Below are 22,656 nucleotides of genomic sequence, written 5' to 3' on the forward strand. Positions count from 1 at the left end.
CCAATCAACCAAGGAAGGGCACCGCATTAGCAGCAGCCTCAGCAGGGCAAGGGTTGTCAGAGCGCCCAGTCGAGGTCTGCATGAGTTAGTCCTCCACGCCCTGAAACACCACGAAAAGAAAAAAAACAGATATCCAGGATCCAATACTCTTAGGGAGAAACTCGTTTCATGTGGTGCTTGAGCAACATGTAATGTTTTACTTAATGCAGCCAGAGTTCCATTCACAAGCATTGCAGCTGTCATACTGTTAAATGATCCCATGAGTGGTTTCTGAAGCTACTAATTGATGTGGTGCTTGGACATGCAACCATTTCAACTACAATCATGTACTACAACCTGTTTCAGCATAATTAAAACTGCAAGATAACATATGTCTGCTGTTAAAAACCATTAAAATTTCAACAAAATAGCAGCTTCATTAAAATAATAAATCGGCACACAGTTACCATGTTCAATTCACACACAAACAAATCTAACATTGTTCAAACTTAAAAAAAAAATCGGCCTTGTTCAAGCATAAACTGAAAACCACCTAACTTATCAAAATAATTCAAAAATGTCTTGGTTGAGAAGCAAACATAAAGACAGAGCCTGATCTTGTTAATCTTGCAGGTACAGGCTGAGATGCATATTGCATTGTTGTCTGACTAGTTAATCTAACAGATTGAGAGAGAAATTGTTGAGTGTTCTGTCTGGTATCCCTGCCTTGCTGAGATGTTGTTGCTTCATTGGTGAAGCCATGAGATGGAGAAGATATACCTTGGACCGGAGTCTTCTTATTTTTCCCTTTCCCCCACTTTTGTTTTGCAGTAGCCCCTCCCTTGCAAGTCTTTGCATTGTGCCCAAATTCCCGACACTTGCTGCACATTACAGTTTTTGCTCTCTTCCCCTTCTTCTCTTCAGTATCATCTCTCTTTCTGTTCCTACACGGCCTTCCAATTCCTCTTTTTAGCTCGGGTGGTAATATCTTTGGCATATTCATATCAGGCCATTGCTCAAAGTCTGGTATAGACTTTATGCCACTAGAGTATGCTAACTTGTATCTACGGACAGAATGCCACTCATCAACAAAAGCATGAGGGTCAAGTTGGGCATCTAATATGGCCCTCATCCCATGCCTACATGGAATTCCAGAAATTTGCCATTGTCCACAAATACAAGTTTGATTGTTCAAGCTTACGGGTAGGTAAGATTTACCTTCAAATATCTCAAACTCACCTTCAGAACAAAGAAATGAATGACAAGTCCTAGAATCATGACAAAGCTTTTGAACCCTTTTCACAATATTTGGACATACGTCATTCCTTGTCCACTCTTCACACATCTGTCTTCTAGTAGCTAATCTCACCATAGTATTCCTCCTAATACCTAAAACAGACAATTTAATAGTTTAACACAATTAAGAAACTAACACACAGACTGTACAATATTACAATATTAAACAGTTTAACGACGTGTGAATTTACCTTCTAACAGTGTAAGCACGGGTCTACATCTGTCAATACCAAGCGTTGCATTAAAACTCTCAACAAAATTTGATGTGTTTACATCACACTTTGTAGCAACATTGAACTTATGCTTACTCCATCTAGCCTGATTACCAAGTTTGGCCAGCCACAACCTTCCTCCCTTTCCCACCTTATCTATTTGCTCCATGGCTTTTCTGAATGTGAAAGTTGAGTATGCCCCCGTTGCTTTCCAAAATAGAGAAAGCATGAGTGGACCAGGAAATGCTTTCTTCCAATTGCCGGACAAATGTTTGGTACAATATCTCCTATCTACTTCTGGCCACAACTTGTTAAATGCAACTTCAATACCCTGCTCATACACCATCCCAAGTTAGCAACATTCAATATTCAAATGAAATTTTAAAACACAAAATATAATGGAATGGAATGAAATGCAGCAAACTAACCTGATGTCTATCTGAGATAACACACCACTCATCTCCTCTTCCAGTTGATCTCAGCAAATCTCTCAAATGATGCACAAAAAAACACCAAGTGTCTGCATCTTCATTTGACACTATTCCCCATGCAAATGGGAACAACTCATTGTTCCCATCTAATGCCACTGCAGATAACAATACACCCCCATAATTCCCTTTTAAATGAGCTCCATCAACACCAACAAAACCTCTAACGCCCTGCCTTAGTCCATCTACACAGGCCTTAAATGAAATAAATATTGTGACAAAAGCCAATGGTCTGTCAACATGATTAGCAGGATTCCACACACAAGAAGCAACTGATTGAGGGTTAGTTTTCCTTATCATCTCACAGTAACCAGGCAAATGAGCATATGATTCATCAAACCCTCCATGTATTTCAATTAGTGCCCTTGCTCTCACTCTGTACAATGTACTTGTAGCCATTTTAACCTTAAACTTGTTCCACAACAACAAGTTCAATGACTTTGCAGAAATATCATTGTTTGCCCTAATGTCTTCCAACAACACTCTGCTAGCCCATTTTGCTGTGACCATTGGGTTTCGGATCTCCAAACCTAGGCAAGTATGCTCTGGATTCTTGATTGACTTGATAGCCCAAGTGAACCCATCTGCTAATCTGGAAGCATGTAGCCTCCACTCACACCCCTCGGCTGAACAATAGACGGTGTAAATGGAATTGTTGGCTCTATCAACCACTACAGAAAAACCACGTTGGATACAATAATCTCTGACTACATCCCTCAAATGGTTTTTATCACAAAAAAGATGCCAAGGTTTCAATTCAATCTTCACATTCTCTTTCTCTTCAAACATTTCCCCATTTCTATACAACTTTGCAAAGTAATTCCCATCCCCATCATCATCTACTCCATCATCTACCCATACATCATCAACATATGGGTCATAATTATCTACTACAACCATCCCGGTATCACCATCTAACCCCACATTATCTTCATCATCCGCACTCAATTCATCAGAATCTGAACCTCCAATGTCACTGCCACTAACATTGAATTCCGAGTCATTTTCATCACCATCAAAATCCTTATTTCGAATTGAGAGTGCATTATCATCAACATCAACACTAATAGTAACACTTCTGTTCAGTTGCTCATTTCCACCTCCGGAAACAGAATTACCACTTACAAGCAACCCCTTCCTTCTAGCTGTCGTCTTTGGTATCTTTTTCCTATGAACGGAAGCTTTTGAAGACAAGGATGACCCTCTACTTAAGATTAGGTTTGGTTCTATGACAGTTTCAAGTTGAGGTTCAGTTACAAGTTCAGGAGTAATAACAGGTTGAATAACAGGTTGTTTATGTTTTCTTGGACTTCTCCTTACAACCCTAATTCCAATTTCTTGTTCATTTGACTCATGAGTTTCAACAACAGGTTCATGTTCAACTATAGGGTCAGTTGCAATGTTTGTTTCATTTTCAAGCCCCAACCAATACTCAAACCCTCTAGTTGGACCTCTCCCTCTCCCCCTAGCAGATCCCCTTCTTCCCCCTCTCCCCGCACCTCTTCCTCTACTTCTTCCTCCGCCTCTAGCCTTGCACCCACCTCTGCTTTTCACTGGAGATAATTGAAAATCTAACCATGTGTCATCATTGGACCTATTCAAAGCATCCATTGCCTCCCAATCAACCTCATCTGGGTTGTAAGGTTCCTTATTTTGCCCAAAGTTAAGGTTTGGAATGACCAGAATCTCCTCTTCCAACCTTAGGCTTCTCCTAGATGTTAGTTCTGGAGGACTAAATGCAACAACATCATCATTCCTCTCAACTCCAATGTTACCCCCATCATTCACTGTAATACCAAATTTTTCTACAACCCCTCTCATCACATCCTTAAGCTCTTTTGCATTTCTGGTTGTCCTTAAACTCGTAACAACTTTAAAAATCTGAGATGGCTTATCTTCATCACTTACCCATATGTTGATTACATCCTTACCATTCAAATTACTAAACATCTTCATTAATTCATTATCAGTGTTTAGAGGCAGGCGTTCATTCTTATGCATGTACGTAAAGCTAGGAAATTTAGGTATCTCATTTTTTTGCTTAACCGCATTATCGCAAAAATCAATTATCAAGTCAACCAGCATGACCTTATCAATATCATCCACAACTACATCAACATCACCAGTTCCAAACATAAACTTTAACAAAATATTATCACCCATCCTGCAATTATAAAAAAAAATGTTTATTTAATTCAACTGGCATAATTCAGAAACAATACATAACGCATAATTCTATCAAAAATCAGAATGCTCGTAATTCAGTTCACATAATGTAATCAAAATACGCATAATTCTATAAAAAAACCAGAATACCTCAGTTTACATAATTCAATCAAAAATCAGAATACCCATAATTCAATTTGCTCAATTCAATCAGAATGTATACAATGCAACATATTATGATAATAAACCATACTTAGTATTAGGCTTAAATTTGTTAACAGAAAACTAAATACAGGAAACTCTGAAAAGTGTGAGAAAATAATCAAAATTTTACTCTGTTATTTCTGGAGCAATATGTGTTTTTTTGGAGTAGCAAATGCTCTGTCTCTCAACCCAATTCACACAAGAAAGTGTAATTGGAGTATTCTGTATAAGTATCCTATATAAGACCTTATTAACGCATAACTTATAACTCACTAACGCATAATTCAATCAAAAATTAGAATTCAATCCAAATCAATACAAAAAAAATCAATAAAAAGTCATAATGAATCTAAATTCCAAACTTCATACACACAGGCTACAATAAACTTCAAAAAGTAATTCATACACTCGAAAAGATTAAACTAGTATCAAATAACCAAAGAATTCGCGAAAATTTTAACCTACTTCACACTTCATCAGGGCAGTAGGGAATTCGGTGTTCAAACAAAAAAATCAAAAAAAAAAAAATTGCGTAAAAGGAGAGACGAAATACCTTGCAAAAGTTGAAATTTATCCTCTTTGTCCAATGCCAGGAACCACCGTGAAGATTGATATATTTAGGAAAGATTAATGGAGGAACTTGGAAACAACGGCTTTGCAGAGGAGTTTCCCGACGTTTTACGGAGTTTTTGGTTTGGAATAGCCTTTTTTTTGACGGGGGGTTTGGGAATAGTTAAGGATAGTAAAGTAGGGTTATTTAGTAATTTTATTGATATTTAATCATAGTCAGTATTATATTAATTAATTAGGTTAAAATTATTAAAATAATGCTATTTTAGAGAGATTACATATTACTAATGCTATTTTTGAGAAAATGCCAATAATTTTGTTACCATTGAGAATTTACAAAAGTATAATGCTACCATAGAGAATTTCCCTAAAATCTACTATTATCTACTATATAATATTCAATCTACTTTTTAGGTTGTGTGTAGCAAACTTACATTATTAGATACGTTAGATTATAGTTAGGAAATCTTTTGATTCTAGAAAAGATTTTATACAATACATGAATTTGGTATATTATTGATTTAAGTGCAATAAAAAAAATGGTTGCAAACTTAAAATAAATAGATCTAACCAAATTCATATACCGTATAAAATCTGTTGATATTGCCGTACAAGTGTACAACTATATGCCAATAAAAAAACTGATACCAACTAATTACTTATATTGAATTGTCTAGGGTTTGCACCATACTACGTACTCCCATAAATATATAAGAAACTATTAGTTATTGAGTAATATCTATATATCTATATCTATCTATATACCATACTAAAAGACATGACACTATCTATGAAACTGACACGTGTCCCAGTCTTTTAGTATTTTTTATTTACTTTTTTTACTTACAAATATATTAAATAATTATTTAAGTTAATCGATCAATATCTTTTACAAATCTATTTTATCATATACGGAGTATTTGAAAAAATGAAATAATTCTATTACTTTGTCATACTTAACAAGAGTTTCCTAATATAATGATCGATCTATTATTTGGTTAACCTTAAATAATTATGATTCCAAACAAATTTAGAATGACCAAATATAACTAATAATGTATAATATCTTATACATAATATAACATTTTAAAATATAAATTCGACCTAAAAATGCAACTATTGAATGTGGAATATTATGGAGTATGATTTACATTGCTTGAGTTACGTAATAAACCAACTATTGAATGTGAAATAATTGTAGATTCAATGTAATAATCTAAATACTCCGAATCTATTTTTTAAAATGGGTACTATATTAGGCCGATAAACTTATGAAATTGCAGAGGATTTCATGAAAAATCCTTTTAGTAATAATCTAAATGTTTGGTAAACGTTTTCAAAATTACCCGTATGGATAGTATATGGCTTCAATAATTGCAAACGTTTTAGTAATAATCTAAACGAGTTCTATACTTTATGTTATAATGAACCATATTTTTAAAAAAATATCTTTATAGTGGAGTTTCAAGGGTACTATATGATATATAATAAGTAGGTAATATATATCATTTTAAAAAATATCTTTTATTTTTTTATATTATTATATATATAAAAAAAAGTATATATTACACATAAACTAATTAATTGATATATTATTGTCAGATTAGGCTGACTGAATGATAACAACGACTTATCAATATGCAAAATTCCATGAAATACATCAATATTTTACGTAGTCAATCTCATGCATAATATCTTAATCATAAAGAGTATTACCTGACATAATCTTATCTTAGTATATTTTACTTAATAACGTATCATGGACATTTTATTTGGAATACAATTTTGTGTACTACATTTATACACAATAATATTATTGACAATATTACTAATATACATACATACTCCTTTAATCCTTTATACAATCTCATGATACATTCTCACGCATTTATACAATGGAATTATGAATATCTTTGCATATATGATAAATAAGACCCGTGTGATGCACGACTTACAAATTTTAACTTGTAAGTGCGACGTAAAATTTTTTATGGAAAAATATATAAACCGATTTGACAACTAAAACAATTAGGTGTTATACATACTTTTCTATTGGCTACTTTAATTTTTATTATTAACGTTTTAAAAATATGAAGTTGTCCTGCTATTTATTAACATATTGGAAACACATCAATAAGATATGAAAACTATCACCAAATAAATTTACTAATATCTTAATCTTATGAATTTACGAGTGTGGGGTATTCTCAATTCCATGATATTATTATCTTTAATATCTCCATAAAATATTTTCTATCACAACTAAAATAATAAAGTCGGTGAAGTGAGTTGAATGAACATTTGTCTGCCTCCACCCTATTAGACGTACGGGAATATATAAGTAGTGATTCGACGAGTGATGGACATTTATAGAGATAAAATTGTATTTTTCGTGGTGATGTGGTAAGTGGTATGTGGGTTTTCTTTGGTTTGCATTTTAGCAAACATAATTTCTTTCCTTCATAAATACTCCACAAAGTATAACCATTTATTTATTTATTATTTTGACCACATATATAATAATTTAGTAGAAAAAAGAAAAATGGAGGGGGAGATGCGTTCTCTTCACCTTATTTGAAAATAAATTTTTCGAATTTATCTGAACTTATCTAAACTTACTGGCCTCGGAACTGATTAAATCTAATGAAATTTGTGGATTTGGTCAGACTTGATTTCAAGAGAATAACTTGAGATTGGTCGGGTACTTAAAATGAGTATGGGTAACATAATACAGGATGAGATAGTATTTGAACTTAATATGGGTTCAGAAATGGGTCGGGTTGAACATGTATGGCTGGGTTACATCGGGTTCAAGTTTACCTAGGTTCAGGTTTTTATCGATAGGTTTATACAATGTGGATAAATCAGTGCGAAATGAAATGGGTAGAGGGTTGTACTTCGGGTCAGGTGAATTCGATTCGAAATTATAAAATCACAATTTTTAATACGTTTATAAATTCTAATGTTTGAGGCCTTAATTAGGGGACAAAGGCAATAACTAAAATTTAAAAGTGTTAATAATTTACGATAAATAGCGGGATTAAAAGTGTTATGGGTTATAAACGATTCGAATTAAACATGTTACGGGTTGTAAACGGTTCAAATTAAGCGGATTACGCGTTAAAACAACTTCTATTGTAAACGCGTTTTCCTCGGGTTCAAACGGTTTGGATTGAAACGAATTGGGTCACTAACGGCTTTCAGATCCATTCGGTTCGGGTTGAAACGAATCGGGTTGTTGTGGAACAGGTTTGTTATCGGGTTTCAGATCTTAATCAGGTTAATATTTTCCCATCGGTTCGGGTTGAATATAATAGGATCGGGTCTTGGGTTACAGCTCGCGGGTTATTAACGGTTTGGGTTCATAACGATCGGACCAACCCATCGAGTTCAACGGTTCAACTTGAGAATTGACATCTCATAATACAGGATGATAACTGATTTTTATACCTAACATGAAACCATGTGTGGTGCGTGAAAAGGAATAAAAAAATCTACGTATTTATCTATGTTTTTTTTTCTAAATTAATTGAACTTTACACTTAAATTTTAAAATATGTAAACCGTGCATCGCACGGGTCCTATACTAGATATAAATTATAACATATAATAATAATCTGTAACTAGTTAAGTCGTGAATTTACCCAAAAAAATGTTTAAAGGATTCTGCAAACCGAATACTCACCACGGGGTACTCCATATATTAAGGCAATTAACACCGTAATTCGTTGTATGAGAGAAAAACGGTAAGAATTAGAGACCAAGTTTACCTTTTGTGTGACTTGCGAGAGAAAGAGACCAAATTTACCTTTTGTGTGACTTTGTGAGAGAAAGAGATCAAATTTACTTTTTATATGACTCATTTACTTCTTATAGAGTTGTAGCTGGTAAAACATATGCACAAAGACTTCATTTCACATAGCCACCATGTTTACTGAAAAGACATGTCCTTGTAGTGTTGTAGCCTATAATTTGATGGGAGAGAGAAAGATACTCTGACACAAAATTCTATAATTGCAGCTTAACATTTAATTTTTACTAGCAATATTTTCCTTTTACATTGTAGTTCAGGGTTTTTTTTCCCAAAAATAATGTGGGTCCCTTTGGACCCCACCAAGACATCATAGGTCCGCTTATGCTACGCATAATCGTAAAGAAACATTTAATTATTTAAAAGTGTGCTTCACTTTGATGAAGGCGCGTCTTGCGCTTAGTCTCTTGGACTAGTACGCTTTGTGCTTTTTTTGGTCCGAAGTAATTGCATCTAACATGAGATTAACTTATTTTTATTACTAAACTCAATTGTTGAACATAAGAGAGGATAAAAAGATTTGAAGAGGGATTATACTACATGTACTCCTAGAGTACATGGAATCTTGTACACCATGCCATTCATTGGTTGAAATGGCATCTTTAAAGATGCCCTCCTTTTTGAAATTTTCCAAAATTTTCAAATTTAATTTCAAATTTGAATTTCAAATTTTACACAGATTACAATAAACTTAATTAATGCATTATTTTTTTCAGATTTTTTTTTCAACATGAGAGAGAAAACATATTTTTGGGTTGAATTTTTTCATCCATTCTCAGTGTTCTCTCCCGTTCTTCGTGTTCTCCTCAGTTCTTGGTGTTTGATTTTCTTCTGTTCTTCATATTCTTCATTTCTTCACGTTCTTCCTTGAATTAAAGTTTTTGGTTTAATTAAAGTTTTTGTTTGAATTAAAGTTTGATTTTCTTATGTTCTTCATGTTCTTCATAAACCCAGATTTACGGTTTAGGGTTTTGGCGGCTGTGGTATTCGACCCAAGGGTGGTTGTTGGAGTCAAACCACGACGGTGGTGGGTCGTTGGTGTTCTTATTTCCGGCCGGAATCTAGGGTAAGAGGGGTAATATTAGAAGGAAAAAGAAATAAGAGATTCGAAAGAGAAGGGAGGTTTGTTGAGGGTGGTGACGACGGTGATGGTAAGGCGGCCAGCGAGGAAGTAGGCGGACAAAGGCAATAACTAAAATTTAAAAGTGTTAATAATTTACAATAAATAGCGGGATTAAAAGTGTTATGGGTTATAAACGATTCGAATTAAACATGTTACGGGTTGTAAACGGTTCAAATTAAGCGGATTACGCGTTAAAACAACTTCTATTGTAAACGCGTTTTCCTCGGGTTCAAACGGTTTGGATTGAAACGAATTGGGTCACTAACGGCTTTCAGATCCATTCGGTTCGGGTTGAAACGAATCGGGTTGTTGTGGAACAGGTTTGTTATCGGGTTACAGATCTTAATCGGGTTAATATTTTCACATCGGTTCGGATTGAATATAATAGGATCGGGTCTTGGGTTACAGCTCGCGGGTTATTAACGGTTTGGGTTCATAACGATCGGACCAACCCAGCGAGTTCAACGGTTCAACTTGAGAATTGACATCTCATAATACAGGATGATAACTGATTTTTATACCTAACATGAAACCATGTGTGGTGCGTGAAAAGGAATAAAAAAATCTACGTATTTATCTATGTTTTATTTTCTAAATTAATTGAACTTTACACTTAAATTTTAAAATATGTAAACCGTGCATCGCACGGGTCCTATACTAGTTATAAATTATAACATATAATAATAATCTGTAACTAGTTAAGTCGTGAATTTACCCAAAAAAATGTTAAAAGGATTCTGCAAACCGAATACTCACCACGGAGTACTCCATATATTAAGGCAATTAACACCGTAATTCATTGTATGAGAGGAAAACGGTAAGAATTAGAGACCAAGTTTACCTTTTGTGTGACTTGCGAGAGAAAGAGACCAAATTTACCTTTTGTGTGACTTTGTGAGAGAAAGAGATCAAATTTACTTTTTATATGACTCATTTACTTCTTATAGAGTTGTAGCTGGTAAAACATATGCACAAAGACTTCATTTCACATAGCCACCATGTTTACTGAAAAGACATGTCCTTGTAGTGTTGTAGCCTATAATTTGATGGGAGAGAGAAAGATACTCTGACACAAAATTCTATAATTGCAGCTTAACATTTAATTTTTACTAGCAATATTTTCCTTTTACATTGTAGTTCAGGGTTTTTTTTTCCCAAAAATAATGTGGGTCCCTTTGGACCCCACCAAGACATCATAGGTCCGCTTATGCTACGCATAATCGTAAAGAAACATTTAATTATTTAAAAGTGTGCTTCACTTTGATGAAGGCGCGTCTTGCGCTTAGTCTCTTGGACTAGTACGCTTTGTGCTTTTTTTGGTCCGAAGTAATTGCATCTAACATGAGATTAACTTATTTTTATTACTAAACTCCATTGTTGAACATAAGAGAGGATAAAAAGATTTGAAGAGGGATTATACTACATGTACTCCTAGAGTACATGGAATCTTGTACACCATGCCATTCATTGGTTGAAATGACATCTTTAAAGATGCCCTCCTTTTTGAAATTTTCCAAAATTTTCAAATTTAATTTCAAATTTGAATTTCAAATTTTACACAGATTACAATAAACTTAATTAATGCATTATTTTTTTCAGATTTTTTTTTCAACATGAGAGAGAAAACATATTTTTGGGTTGAATTTTTTCATCCATTCTCAGTGTTCTCTCCCGTTCTTCGTGTTCTCCTCAGTTCTTGGTGTTTGATTTTCTTCTGTTCTTCATATTCTTCATTTCTTCACGTTCTTCCTTGAATTAAAGTTTTTGGTTTAATTAAAGTTTTTGTTTGAATTAAAGTTTGATTTTCTTATGTTCTTCATGTTCTTCATAAACCCAGATTTACGGTTTAGGGTTTTGGCGGCTGTGGTATTCGACTTAAGGGAGGTTGTTGGAGTCAAACCACGACGGTGGTGGGTCGTTGGTGTTCTTATTTCCGGCCGGAATCTAGGGTAAGAGGGGTAATATTAGAAGGAAAAAGAAATAAGAGATTCGAAAGAGAAGGGAGGTTTGTTGAGGGTGGTGACGACGGTGATGGTAAGGCGGCCAGCGAGGAAGTAGGCGGACAAAGGCAATAACTAAAATTTAAAAGTGTTAATAATTTACGATAAATAGCGGGATTAAAAGTGTTATGGGTTATAAACAATTCGAATTAAACATGTTACGGGTTGTAAACGGTTCAAATTAAGCGGATTACGCGTTAAAACAACTTCTATTGTAAACGCGTTTTCCTCGATTCAAACGGTTTGGATTGAAACGAATTGGGTCACTAACGGCTTTCAGATCCATTCGGTTCGGGTTGAAACGAATCGGGTTGTTGTGGAACAGGTTTGTTATCGGGTTACAGATCTTAATCGGGTTAATATTTTCCCATCGGTTCGGATTGAACATAATAGGATCGGGTCTTGGGTTACAGCTCGCGGGTTATTAACGGTTTGGGTTCATAACGATCGGACCAACCCAGCGAGTTCAACGGTTCAACTTGAGAATTGACATCTCATAATACAGGATGATAACTGATTTTTATACCTAACATGAAACCATGTGTGGTGCGTGAAAAGGAATAAAAAAATCTACGTATTTATCTATGTTTTTTTTTCTAAATTAATTGAACTTTACACTTAAATTTTAAAATATGTAAACCGTGCATCGCACGGGTCCTATACTAGTTATAAATTATAACATATAATAATAATCTGTAACTAGTTAAGTCGTGAATTTACCCAAAAAAATGTTAAAAGGATTCTGCAAACCGAATACTCACCACGGAGTACTCCATATATTAAGGCAATTAACACCGTAATTCATTGTATGAGAGAAAAACGGTAAGAATTAGAGACCAAGTTTACCTTTTGTGTGACTTGCGAGAGAAAGAGACCAAATTTACCTTTTGTGTGACTTTGTGAGAGAAAGAGATCAAATTTACTTTTTATATGACTCATTTACTTCTTATAGAGTTGTAGCTGGTAAAACATATGCACAAAGACTTCATTTCACATAGCCACCATGTTTACTGAAAAGACATGTCCTTGTAGTGTTGTAGCCTATAATTTGATGGGAGAGAGAAAGATACTCTGACACAAAATTCTATAATTGCAGCTTAACATTTAATTTTTACTAGCAATATTTTCCTTTTACATTGTAGTTCAGGGTTTTTTTTCCCAAAAATAATGTGGGTCCCTTTGGACCCCACCAAGACATCATAGGTCCGCTTATGCTACGCATAATCGTAAAGAAACATTTAATTATTTAAAAGTGTGCTTCACTTTGATGAAGGCGCGTCTTGCGCTTAGTCTCTTGGACTAGTACGCTTTGTGCTTTTTTTGGTCCGAAGTAATTGCATCTAACATGAGATTAACTTATTTTTATTACTAAACTCCATTGTTGAACATAAGAGAGGATAAAAAGATTTGAAGAGGGATTATACTACATGTACTCCTAGAGTACATGGAATCTTGTACACCATGCCATTCATTGGTTGAAATGGCATCTTTAAAGATGCCCTCCTTTTTGAAATTTTCCAAAATTTTCAAATTTAATTTCAAATTTGAATTTCAAATTTTACACAGATTACAATAAACTTAATTAATGCATTATTTTTTTCAGATTTCTTTTTCAACATGAGAGAGAAAACATATTTTTGGGTTGAATTTTTTCATCCATTCTCAGTGTTCTCTCCCGTTCTTCGTGTTCTCCTCAGTTCTTGGTGTTTGATTTTCTTCTGTTCTTCATATTCTTCATTTCTTCACGTTCTTCCTTGAATTAAAGTTTTTGGTTTAATTAAAGTTTTTGTTTGAATTAAAGTTTGATTTTCTTATGTTCTTCATGTTCTTCATAAACCCAGATTTACGGTTTAGGGTTTTGGCGGCTGTGGTATTCGACCCAAGGGAGGTTGTTGGAGTCAAACCACGACGGTGGTGGGTCGTTGGTGTTCTTATTTCCGGCCGGAATCTAGGGTAAGAGGGGTAATATTAGAAGGAAAAAGAAATAAGAGATTCGAAAGAGAAGGGAGGTTTGTTGAGGGTGGTGACGACGGTGATGGTAAGGCGGCCAGCGAGGAAGTAGGCGGACAAAGGCAATAACTAAAATTTAAAAGTGTTAATAATTTACGATAAATAGCGGGATTAAAAGTGTTATGGGTTATAAACAATTCGAATTAAACATGTTACGGGTTGTAAACGGTTCAAATTAAGCGGATTACGCGTTAAAACAACTTCTATTGTAAACGCGTTTTCCTCGATTCAAACGGTTTGGATTGAAACGAATTGGGTCACTAACGGCTTTCAGATCCATTCGGTTCGGGTTGAAACGAATCGGGTTGTTGTGGAACAGGTTTGTTATCGGGTTACAGATCTTAATCGGGTTAATATTTTCCCATCGGTTCGGATTGAACATAATAGGATCGGGTCTTGGGTTACAGCTCGCGGGTTATTAACGGTTTGGGTTCATAACGATCGGACCAACCCAGCGAGTTCAACGGTTCAACTTGAGAATTGACATCTCATAATACAGGATGATAACTGATTTTTATACCTAACATGAAACCATGTGTGGTGCGTGAAAAGGAATAAAAAAATCTACGTATTTATCTATGTTTTTTTTTCTAAATTAATTGAACTTTACACTTAAATTTTAAAATATGTAAACCGTGCATCGCACGGGTCCTATACTAGTTATAAATTATAACATATAATAATAATCTGTAACTAGTTAAGTCGTGAATTTACCCAAAAAAATGTTAAAAGGATTCTGCAAACCGAATACTCACCACGGAGTACTCCATATATTAAGGCAATTAACACCGTAATTCATTGTATGAGAGAAAAACGGTAAGAATTAGAGACCAAGTTTACCTTTTGTGTGACTTGCGAGAGAAAGAGACCAAATTTACCTTTTGTGTGACTTTGTGAGAGAAAGAGATCAAATTTACTTTTTATATGACTCATTTACTTCTTATAGAGTTGTAGCTGGTAAAACATATGCACAAAGACTTCATTTCACATAGCCACCATGTTTACTGAAAAGACATGTCCTTGTAGTGTTGTAGCCTATAATTTGATGGGAGAGAGAAAGATACTCTGACACAAAATTCTATAATTGCAGCTTAACATTTAATTTTTACTAGCAATATTTTCCTTTTACATTGTAGTTCAGGGTTTTTTTTTCCCAAAAATAATGTGGGTCCCTTTGGACCCCACCAAGACATCATAGGTCCGCTTATGCTACGCATAATCGTAAAGAAACATTTAATTATTTAAAAGTGTGCTTCACTTTGATGAAGGCGCGTCTTGCGCTTAGTCTCTTGGACTAGTACGCTTTGTGCTTTTTTTGGTCCGAAGTAATTGCATCTAACATGAGATTAACTTATTTTTATTACTAAACTCCATTGTTGAACATAAGAGAGGATAAAAAGATTTGAAGAGGGATTATACTACATGTACTCCTAGAGTACATGGAATCTTGTACACCATGCCATTCATTGGTTGAAATGGCATCTTTAAAGATGCCCTCCTTTTTGAAATTTTCCAAAATTTTCAAATTTAATTTCAAATTTGAATTTCAAATTTTACACAGATTACAATAAACTTAATTAATGCATTATTTTTTTCAGATTTTTTTTTCAACATGAGAGAGAAAACATATTTTTGGGTTGAATTTTTTCATCCATTCTTAATGTTCTCTCCCGTTCTTCGTGTTCTCCTCAGTTCTTGGTGTTTGATTTTCTTCTGTTCTTCATATTCTTCATTTCTTCACGTTCTTCCTTGAATTAAAGTTTTTGGTTTAATTAAAGTTTTTGTTTGAATTAAAGTTTGATTTTCTTATGTTCTTCATGTTCTTCATAAACCCAGATTTACGGTTTAGGGTTTTGGCGGCTGTGGTATTCGACCCAAGGGAGGTTGTTGGAGTCAAACCACGACGGTGGTGGGTCGTTGGTGTTCTTATTTCCGGCCGGAATCTAGGGTAAGAGGGGTAATATTAGAAGGAAAAAGAAATAAGAGATTTGAAAGAGAAGGGAGGTTTGTTGAGGGTGGTGACGACGGTGATGGTAAGGCGGCCAGCGAGGAAGTAGGCGGACAAAGGCAATAACTAAAATTTAAAAGTGTTAATAATTTACGATAAATAGCGGGATTAAAAGTGTTATGGGTTATAAACAATTCGAATTAAACATGTTACGGGTTGTAAACGGTTCAAATTAAGCGGATTACGCGTTAAAACAACTTCTATTGTAAACGCGTTTTCCTCGGGTTCAAACGGTTTGGATTGAAACGAATTGGGTCACTAACGGCTTTCAGATCCATTCGGTTCGGGTTGAAACGAATCGGGTTGTTGTGGAACATGTTTGTTATCGGGTTACAGATCTTAATCGGGTTAATATTTTCCCATCGGTTCGGATTGAATATAATAGGATCGGGTCTTGGGTTACAGCTCGCGGGTTATTAACGGTTTGGGTTCATAACGATCGGACCAACCCAGCGAGTTCAACGGTTCAACTTGAGAATTGACATCTCATAATACAGGATGATAACTGATTTTTATACCTAACATGAAACCATGTGTGGTGCGTGAAAAGGAATAAAAAAATCTACGTATTTATCTATGTTTTTTTTTCTAAATTAATTGAACTTTACACTTAAATTTTAAAATATGTAAACCGTGCATCGCACGGGTCCTATACTAGTTATAAATTATAACATATAATAATAATCTGTAACTAGTTAAGTCGTGAATTTACCCAAAAAAATGTTAAAAGGATTCTGCAAACCGAATACTCACCACGGAGTACTCCATATATTAAGGCAATTAACACCGTAATTCATTGTATGAGAGGAAAACGGTAAGAATTAGAGACCAAGTTTACCTTTTGTGTGACTTGCGAGAGAAAGAGACCAAATTTACCTTTTGTGTGACTTTGTGAGAGAAAGAGATCAAATTTACTTTTTATATGACTCATTTACTTCTTATAGAGTTGTAGCTGGTAAAACATATGCACAAAGACTTCATTTCACATAGCCACCATGTTTACTGAAAAGACATGTCCTTGTAGTGTTGTAGCCTATAATTTGATGGGAGAGAGAAAGATACTCTGACACAAAATTCTATAATTGCAGCTTAACATTTAATTTTTACTAGCAATATTTTCCTTTTACATTGTAGTTCAGGGTTTTTTTTTCCCAAAAATAATGTGGGTCCCTTTGGACCCCACCAAGACATCATAGGTCCGCTTATGCTACGCATAATCGTAAAGAAACATTTAATTATTTAAAAGTGTGCTTCACTTTGATGAAGGCGCGTCTTGCGCTTAGTCTCTTGGACTAGTACGCTTTGTGCTTTTTTTGGTCCGAAGTAATTGCATCTAACATGAGATTAACTTATTTTTATTACTAAACTCCATTGTTGAACATAAGAGAGGATAAAAAGATTTGAAGAGGGATTATACTACATGTACTCCTAGAGTACATGGAATCCTGTACACCATGCCATTCATTGGTTGAAATGACATCTTTAAAGATGCCCTCCTTTTTGAAATTTTCCAAAATTTTCAAATTTAATTTCAAATTTGAATTTCAAATTTTTCACAGATTACAATAAACTTAATTAATTCATTATTTTTTTTCAGATTTTTTTTTCAACATGAGAGAGAAAACATATTTTTGGGTTGAATTTTTTCATCCATTCTCAGTGTTCTCTCCCGTTCTTCGTGTTCTCCTCAGTTCTTGGTGTTTGATTTTCTTCTGTTCTTCATATTCTTCATTTCTTCACGTTCTTCCTTGAATTAAAGTTTTTGGTTTAATTAAAGTTTTTGGTTGAATTAAAGTTTGATTTTCTTATGTTCTTCATGTTCTTCATAAACCCAGATTTACGGTTTAGGGTTTTGGCGGCTGTGGTATTCGACCCAAGGGAGGCTGTTGGAGTCAAACCACGACGGTGGTGGGTCGTTGGTGTTCTTATTTCCGGCCGGAATCTAGGGTAAGAGGGGTAATATTAGAAGGAAAAAGAAATAAGAGATTCGAAAGAGAAGGGAGATTTGTTGAGGGTGGTGACGACGGTGATGGTAAGGCGGCCAGCGAGGAAGTAGGCGGCGGGTTAGGAACCCAGATGAATAACCTAGATCTTAAAGTTCTTCAATTTTTTTATATGTCTTTGATTTAACGGGATCATTTAAAAAATAATGAAATCAAGGTAAATTGAATATACGGGGTCATTTGTTTTATTAGAATCAAATAAAGTGATTCTAATACAATTATGGCAGCCATAGATAAAATTAATTTACGTTACCAAAGGTTATGTGCTGATACCCCTTGCCTCATGGTCAATGCAATGCTTCCTATATTTCTTTCAGCCTGCGCGTGGCGTGTTCGATCCCTGATATCAACGATCTTTTTTTCATTTTTCCTTCAGCCTGCGTGGCATGTTCGAACCCTTGTAGCAACGTTTTGTCTTCATTTTAACTCTGAATAAGATTTTACGGGATCTTTTTAACTTTAAGGAAATCAAAAGGTGATTTTTTAAACACTGAATTAATTTATGATTACGTAAATTAACAAATTGTAAATTTGAAATTAAGGGATCATATTCGTTTTCTAGAAATCAAACTAAAATGAAATGTTCTTAAAGTTAAAAAGATACATAAAGCTATCGTCGGTGCTATATGGTTGTGATACAACTTTTTTCCAATGCTAACGAAGTTGTTGTAATACCTCGTATTTTTATAATATTTATAAATATATTTTATTATATTTATAAAGCATTTTACGATTTATTAGCATTTAAATAATATTTAAATGTATTTAATGTATTTTAATTAATTAGAATATTTATTATTTTAATTAATTACGAAACGAATTTAATTCTTGAGTCAGGAAATTAAATGAGTTGCAAATGATTTTTAAAGCTTCGGGTTTTAAATAAAAAGTCCAATTCGTTTTATTAAACGAGCCCAATCAAAAGTATTTAATTCAAGTCCTAAGCTAGAACAATTCATTTAATTCCTAAGCCCAACTTAAATATCCTAAGCCTAGCCCATCAAGGGATTAGGGAGCCTATAAATAGGACTCCCCATCATTAAATAAACCCCTAAAATTTCATAAAGCCCCTTTTTGATTTATTGCACCTCACTCCTCTCCTCTCTTTGCTCGGCACACCGCACGCACGCACACAGCCCCGTGCCCATGCTGCTGTGCACTCGTGCTGCTCGGCCTCACGCCCAGCGCTGCACTCTCTCGCTCGTGCCCTCGCGCGCAGCGCCCACACCTCCCTCACTCTCTCGCTCGTGCCTCGCGCGCAGCGCCCTCACTTCCTTCGCTCTCTCGCTCGTGCCCGCGCGCACAGCGCCCAGCCACACTCTCGCCTTCTCTCGCTCTCTCCTCGCGCACAGCGCGCGCCCCTGCTGCCCTCGTCCTCGCGCACAGCGCGCGCGCCGTGCCTCGTCCCTTCGCTGCTATGCGCACACACACGATTGCGTGTGTGTGTGTGTGTTGTTGTTCGTGTTCGTTTTCCAATCTCTTTTCGCCCAATCACCCTAATTCGTGATTGTTCCGTGCTATAGGCCGGATTGGTATAATTCTCTTCTTCCTTACCTATTCTATTTAAATTTCGTATTTTAAATTATTATATTAATATTGTTTTGAGTAATTAAAATGCTGGGAACCGGTTATGAATACCGTGGTTTGAGGATTTGTGTGTTGTGATTCATTAGGTTTGTTTTAATTTATAAAGGATGAATTTTCAGATTTGTTTATCTAATAAAGCATGGATTTTTATGATATTAAACTAGTGTTATTGGGATTTTCAAGTTAGGGTTTTAACCTAGACCTAATGAGTCAATTGATTAGCATAATTAGGTGATGATTTTAATTATGATAATCAATTATATTTTCAGATTTGAATAAAGGTTTAAAGTGTCGATTTTTATTGATTTTAAAGGCGGAAAAAGTATGTTTTTGTACTAGGGATTGATTTTACAAATTGAGACGACTTTATTATTGAAAAACGATTGAATTCTAAAGTCTAAAGGAAGTTTTAAATTTTATAAAGTTGCTGGAAATTTAATGAACATGGAAATAATTTAAGTTTCATTATTTTGATGATAGGAGGTGATTTCTAGTTGAGTGCTCGTTATTGCAAAGTGGCCCCTACGCTTAGGTATTCAAGGTACGTACAAGTCTAGGGCGACCACGCCTTTTTGTCAATGACATTACATGATTGTTGATGATGTGAATTACATTATGTGAAATCATGTTCATTTTGGTGAACGAGCATGTTTTTTGTGATGTTGGATTTATTGAATTAATTGTTGAACAAGCATGTTGGAATTATTATGAGTATGGATTTCATTGTCAATCATGTTGTTCAATATTTATGCATGTATGGTTCAATTCACATGCAAGGGAAGGATTAATTATTTGTATGCTATTGTAAGGGATGTCTAGCATACTTTGAGCCATTTATTTGTACCTCGTTGTACTACTTATTTTACCACATGTGAAGGGTTAGCTCACGTAAGCCACCCACAATGTAGGGTTCAGTTGGGAATATTATGTATGAAATGAATCAGGATTTGTCGTGCAAGGGCACAACCCTCATGTTAATATGCATGATGTGGAGTCTCACTTTGGTGAGGAGGAACATGGTAGTAATATCACAAGTGTCTTGCTTGGTTGATCACAAGTCTTAAAGCATTAAAATAAGATTGTTTTGGTTGTCGTTTATTAATTGTATATATGCATGTTGTCGAGTCTTGAGTTCGCCTGTATTAAAATATTAATAAACGTAAAGTGCAACCGGAACAAGCTTCAAAACTCTTGGAAAGTATATACCTTGAGTATGAACAATGGGGGGAGTCTTGCCGGAAAGCTCGTACTCCTACTAATGATACCAGACGTTGTTTCATTTATATTATGCGCAGGAATTCCGTCGGTATGGCCCGACACTCGGTATGGCCCGATTTTATTATTATTATATTTGGTGTTTGGTTGGCTCCCATTAAAGATGGCTGTGGGCCGGGCCGGGCCGTGCTTCGTGCCGAGCCCACGGGTCGTGGGCCTAACCGTGCCGGGCCCACGCCAGGCCCACGTTGTTTCGTGCCGTGTCGTGCCGGGCCGAAAAGTTAAAAATAAGGCCCAGGCCCGGCCCAAGCCCACGTGCTTTCGTGCCGTGCCGGGTCGGCCTGTCGTGCGTAAGGCTAATTTGACTAAATTTAACTTGCTTTGTCGTGCCGGGTCGAGTCGTGCCGTGCCTTGTCGTGCTTTTTCCAAAAACGTAAGGCCCGGGCCCGGCCCACGGCCCACGACTTCGTGCCCGTGTCGGGCCGTGCTTTTTGCGTGCTCGTGCCGGGCCGTGCTTTTTTCGTGCCGGGTCGGGTCGGGCTTCGGGCCGGCCCGGCCCACAGCCATCTTTAGCTCCCATCACCTTTTCCCTTTGTGGATTATTCTTTTGGCCCGTTCGAAGCTTATTCTAATTAAATTGTGAGTCAAGAGTCGAGTCAAGAGTCGAGTCTTGTATCTCATAATTGTTTGATTTGTTATTATATGGCTTTTGCATGTTGATTAGTATTTAGTGAGTGATGCATGCTTAGTTTCATTACTCTATGCTTGTAAGTACTCAGCTTTTGCTGACTACGTGCTTTGTGTGTTTCCAGTCATGGCCTTTGCCTTAATGACCCTATGATGATCCATCATTTGCACTTGCATTGTTGGGGAGTAGAATAATATAGCAGGTTGGTAGATCAAGTACGATCGAAATCATGTGGCTTGGGATGATTGAGAGAGTTGCATGTTTTCGTCTTTTAACACTACTACAGAAATATTATTTAATAGCGTTTTTTTAACAGCGCTTTTACCTCTTCCGCTATCAAAAGTATAAAAAATAACATATTATAGCGCTTATATAAAAACCACTGTCTTACGTACACATATTATAGCGCTTATATAAAAAGCGCCATCATATGTACACAATATTACAACGCTTAAGTCATATGCTCTCTCAAACTATTGCTATTATAAGGCTTCTAAAAACAATGCTATTAAAACGTATAGGAGAAAAAAAAACATAAGGAAAAAAAAACTGCATTTTTATCCTACCCTGTTCTCTTCACTCTAAGCCTCAAGACCCTAATTGAGCGAGACCAGCCTAAATCAATCACACGGCGGCGATTACGGTGGTGGCGATGTCCTTTAGGTGGCGGCCTTTCCTCCGCCCAACGGTTCTTCTTCTCATGGCGAAAGAGAATTTCAAGGTAATCCATCCTTAAAATGTGCGATTTCTGTTGATTTTATGTTTGGTTGTTCGTAATTTGCGTTTTAAGTGTTGGATTATTGTTAATTAGTTTTCTTGAATGGTTTTGTGGTGAAAGGGGTTTGCATTCGATTAGGATTGGTTTAATTTGTGTTTTAGGGTTTTGTTCCTCTGAATTGGTTCACGTATGTAGTGAGTATTTAGATTGTAATTGGGTTTTGATTCTCTATTTTGATAATAGGTTGTTGGATTATTTGGATTTCATTATTGCACTAGAGTATTACATTTGCTGGAATTTTGGAAAACTACAGTAGGATACTTATCACTTTAACTTCAAATGTGACTATTTCATTTGTAAGAAAACATTATACCAACTGGAAGTGGGATATATATTTGTTTAGGATGCTTATCACTTTATCTTACTAGTCTCAATTCTCCTTAGACGACTCTTGATGCACAATTGTATTTCAAGTGTTTCAAGAATATTTTGTTTTGATCTTGGATCTACACTGCATAATTTCTTCAAATGTGGCTTCTTTGTTACATTTGATGAATAACCGAAGGCTACTTTTCAGG

The 22,656-nt window shown here is 35.4% G+C and overlaps 1 protein-coding gene across 1 annotated transcript; it reads right to left on the minus strand.

Annotated features, from left to right (window-relative positions):
• Positions 1-405: 405 nt before the first annotated feature.
• Positions 406-22,090, minus strand: LOC130463531 (uncharacterized). The gene is made up of 4 exons (XM_056832689.1): positions 21,927-22,090; positions 1,916-4,139; positions 1,467-1,818; positions 406-1,368 (listed from the first exon to the last, which is right to left on the minus strand). The coding sequence occupies exons 1-4, from the start codon at positions 22,088-22,090 to the stop codon at positions 551-553; spliced, it is 3,558 nt and encodes a 1,185-aa protein (XP_056688667.1). The 3' UTR covers positions 406-550.
• Positions 22,091-22,656: the final 566 nt, after the last annotated feature.

Source organism: Spinacia oleracea, chromosome 6 (assembly GCF_020520425.1).
Source record: "Spinacia oleracea cultivar Varoflay chromosome 6, BTI_SOV_V1, whole genome shotgun sequence".
NCBI classification, from domain to species: Eukaryota; Viridiplantae; Streptophyta; class Magnoliopsida; order Caryophyllales; family Amaranthaceae; genus Spinacia; species Spinacia oleracea.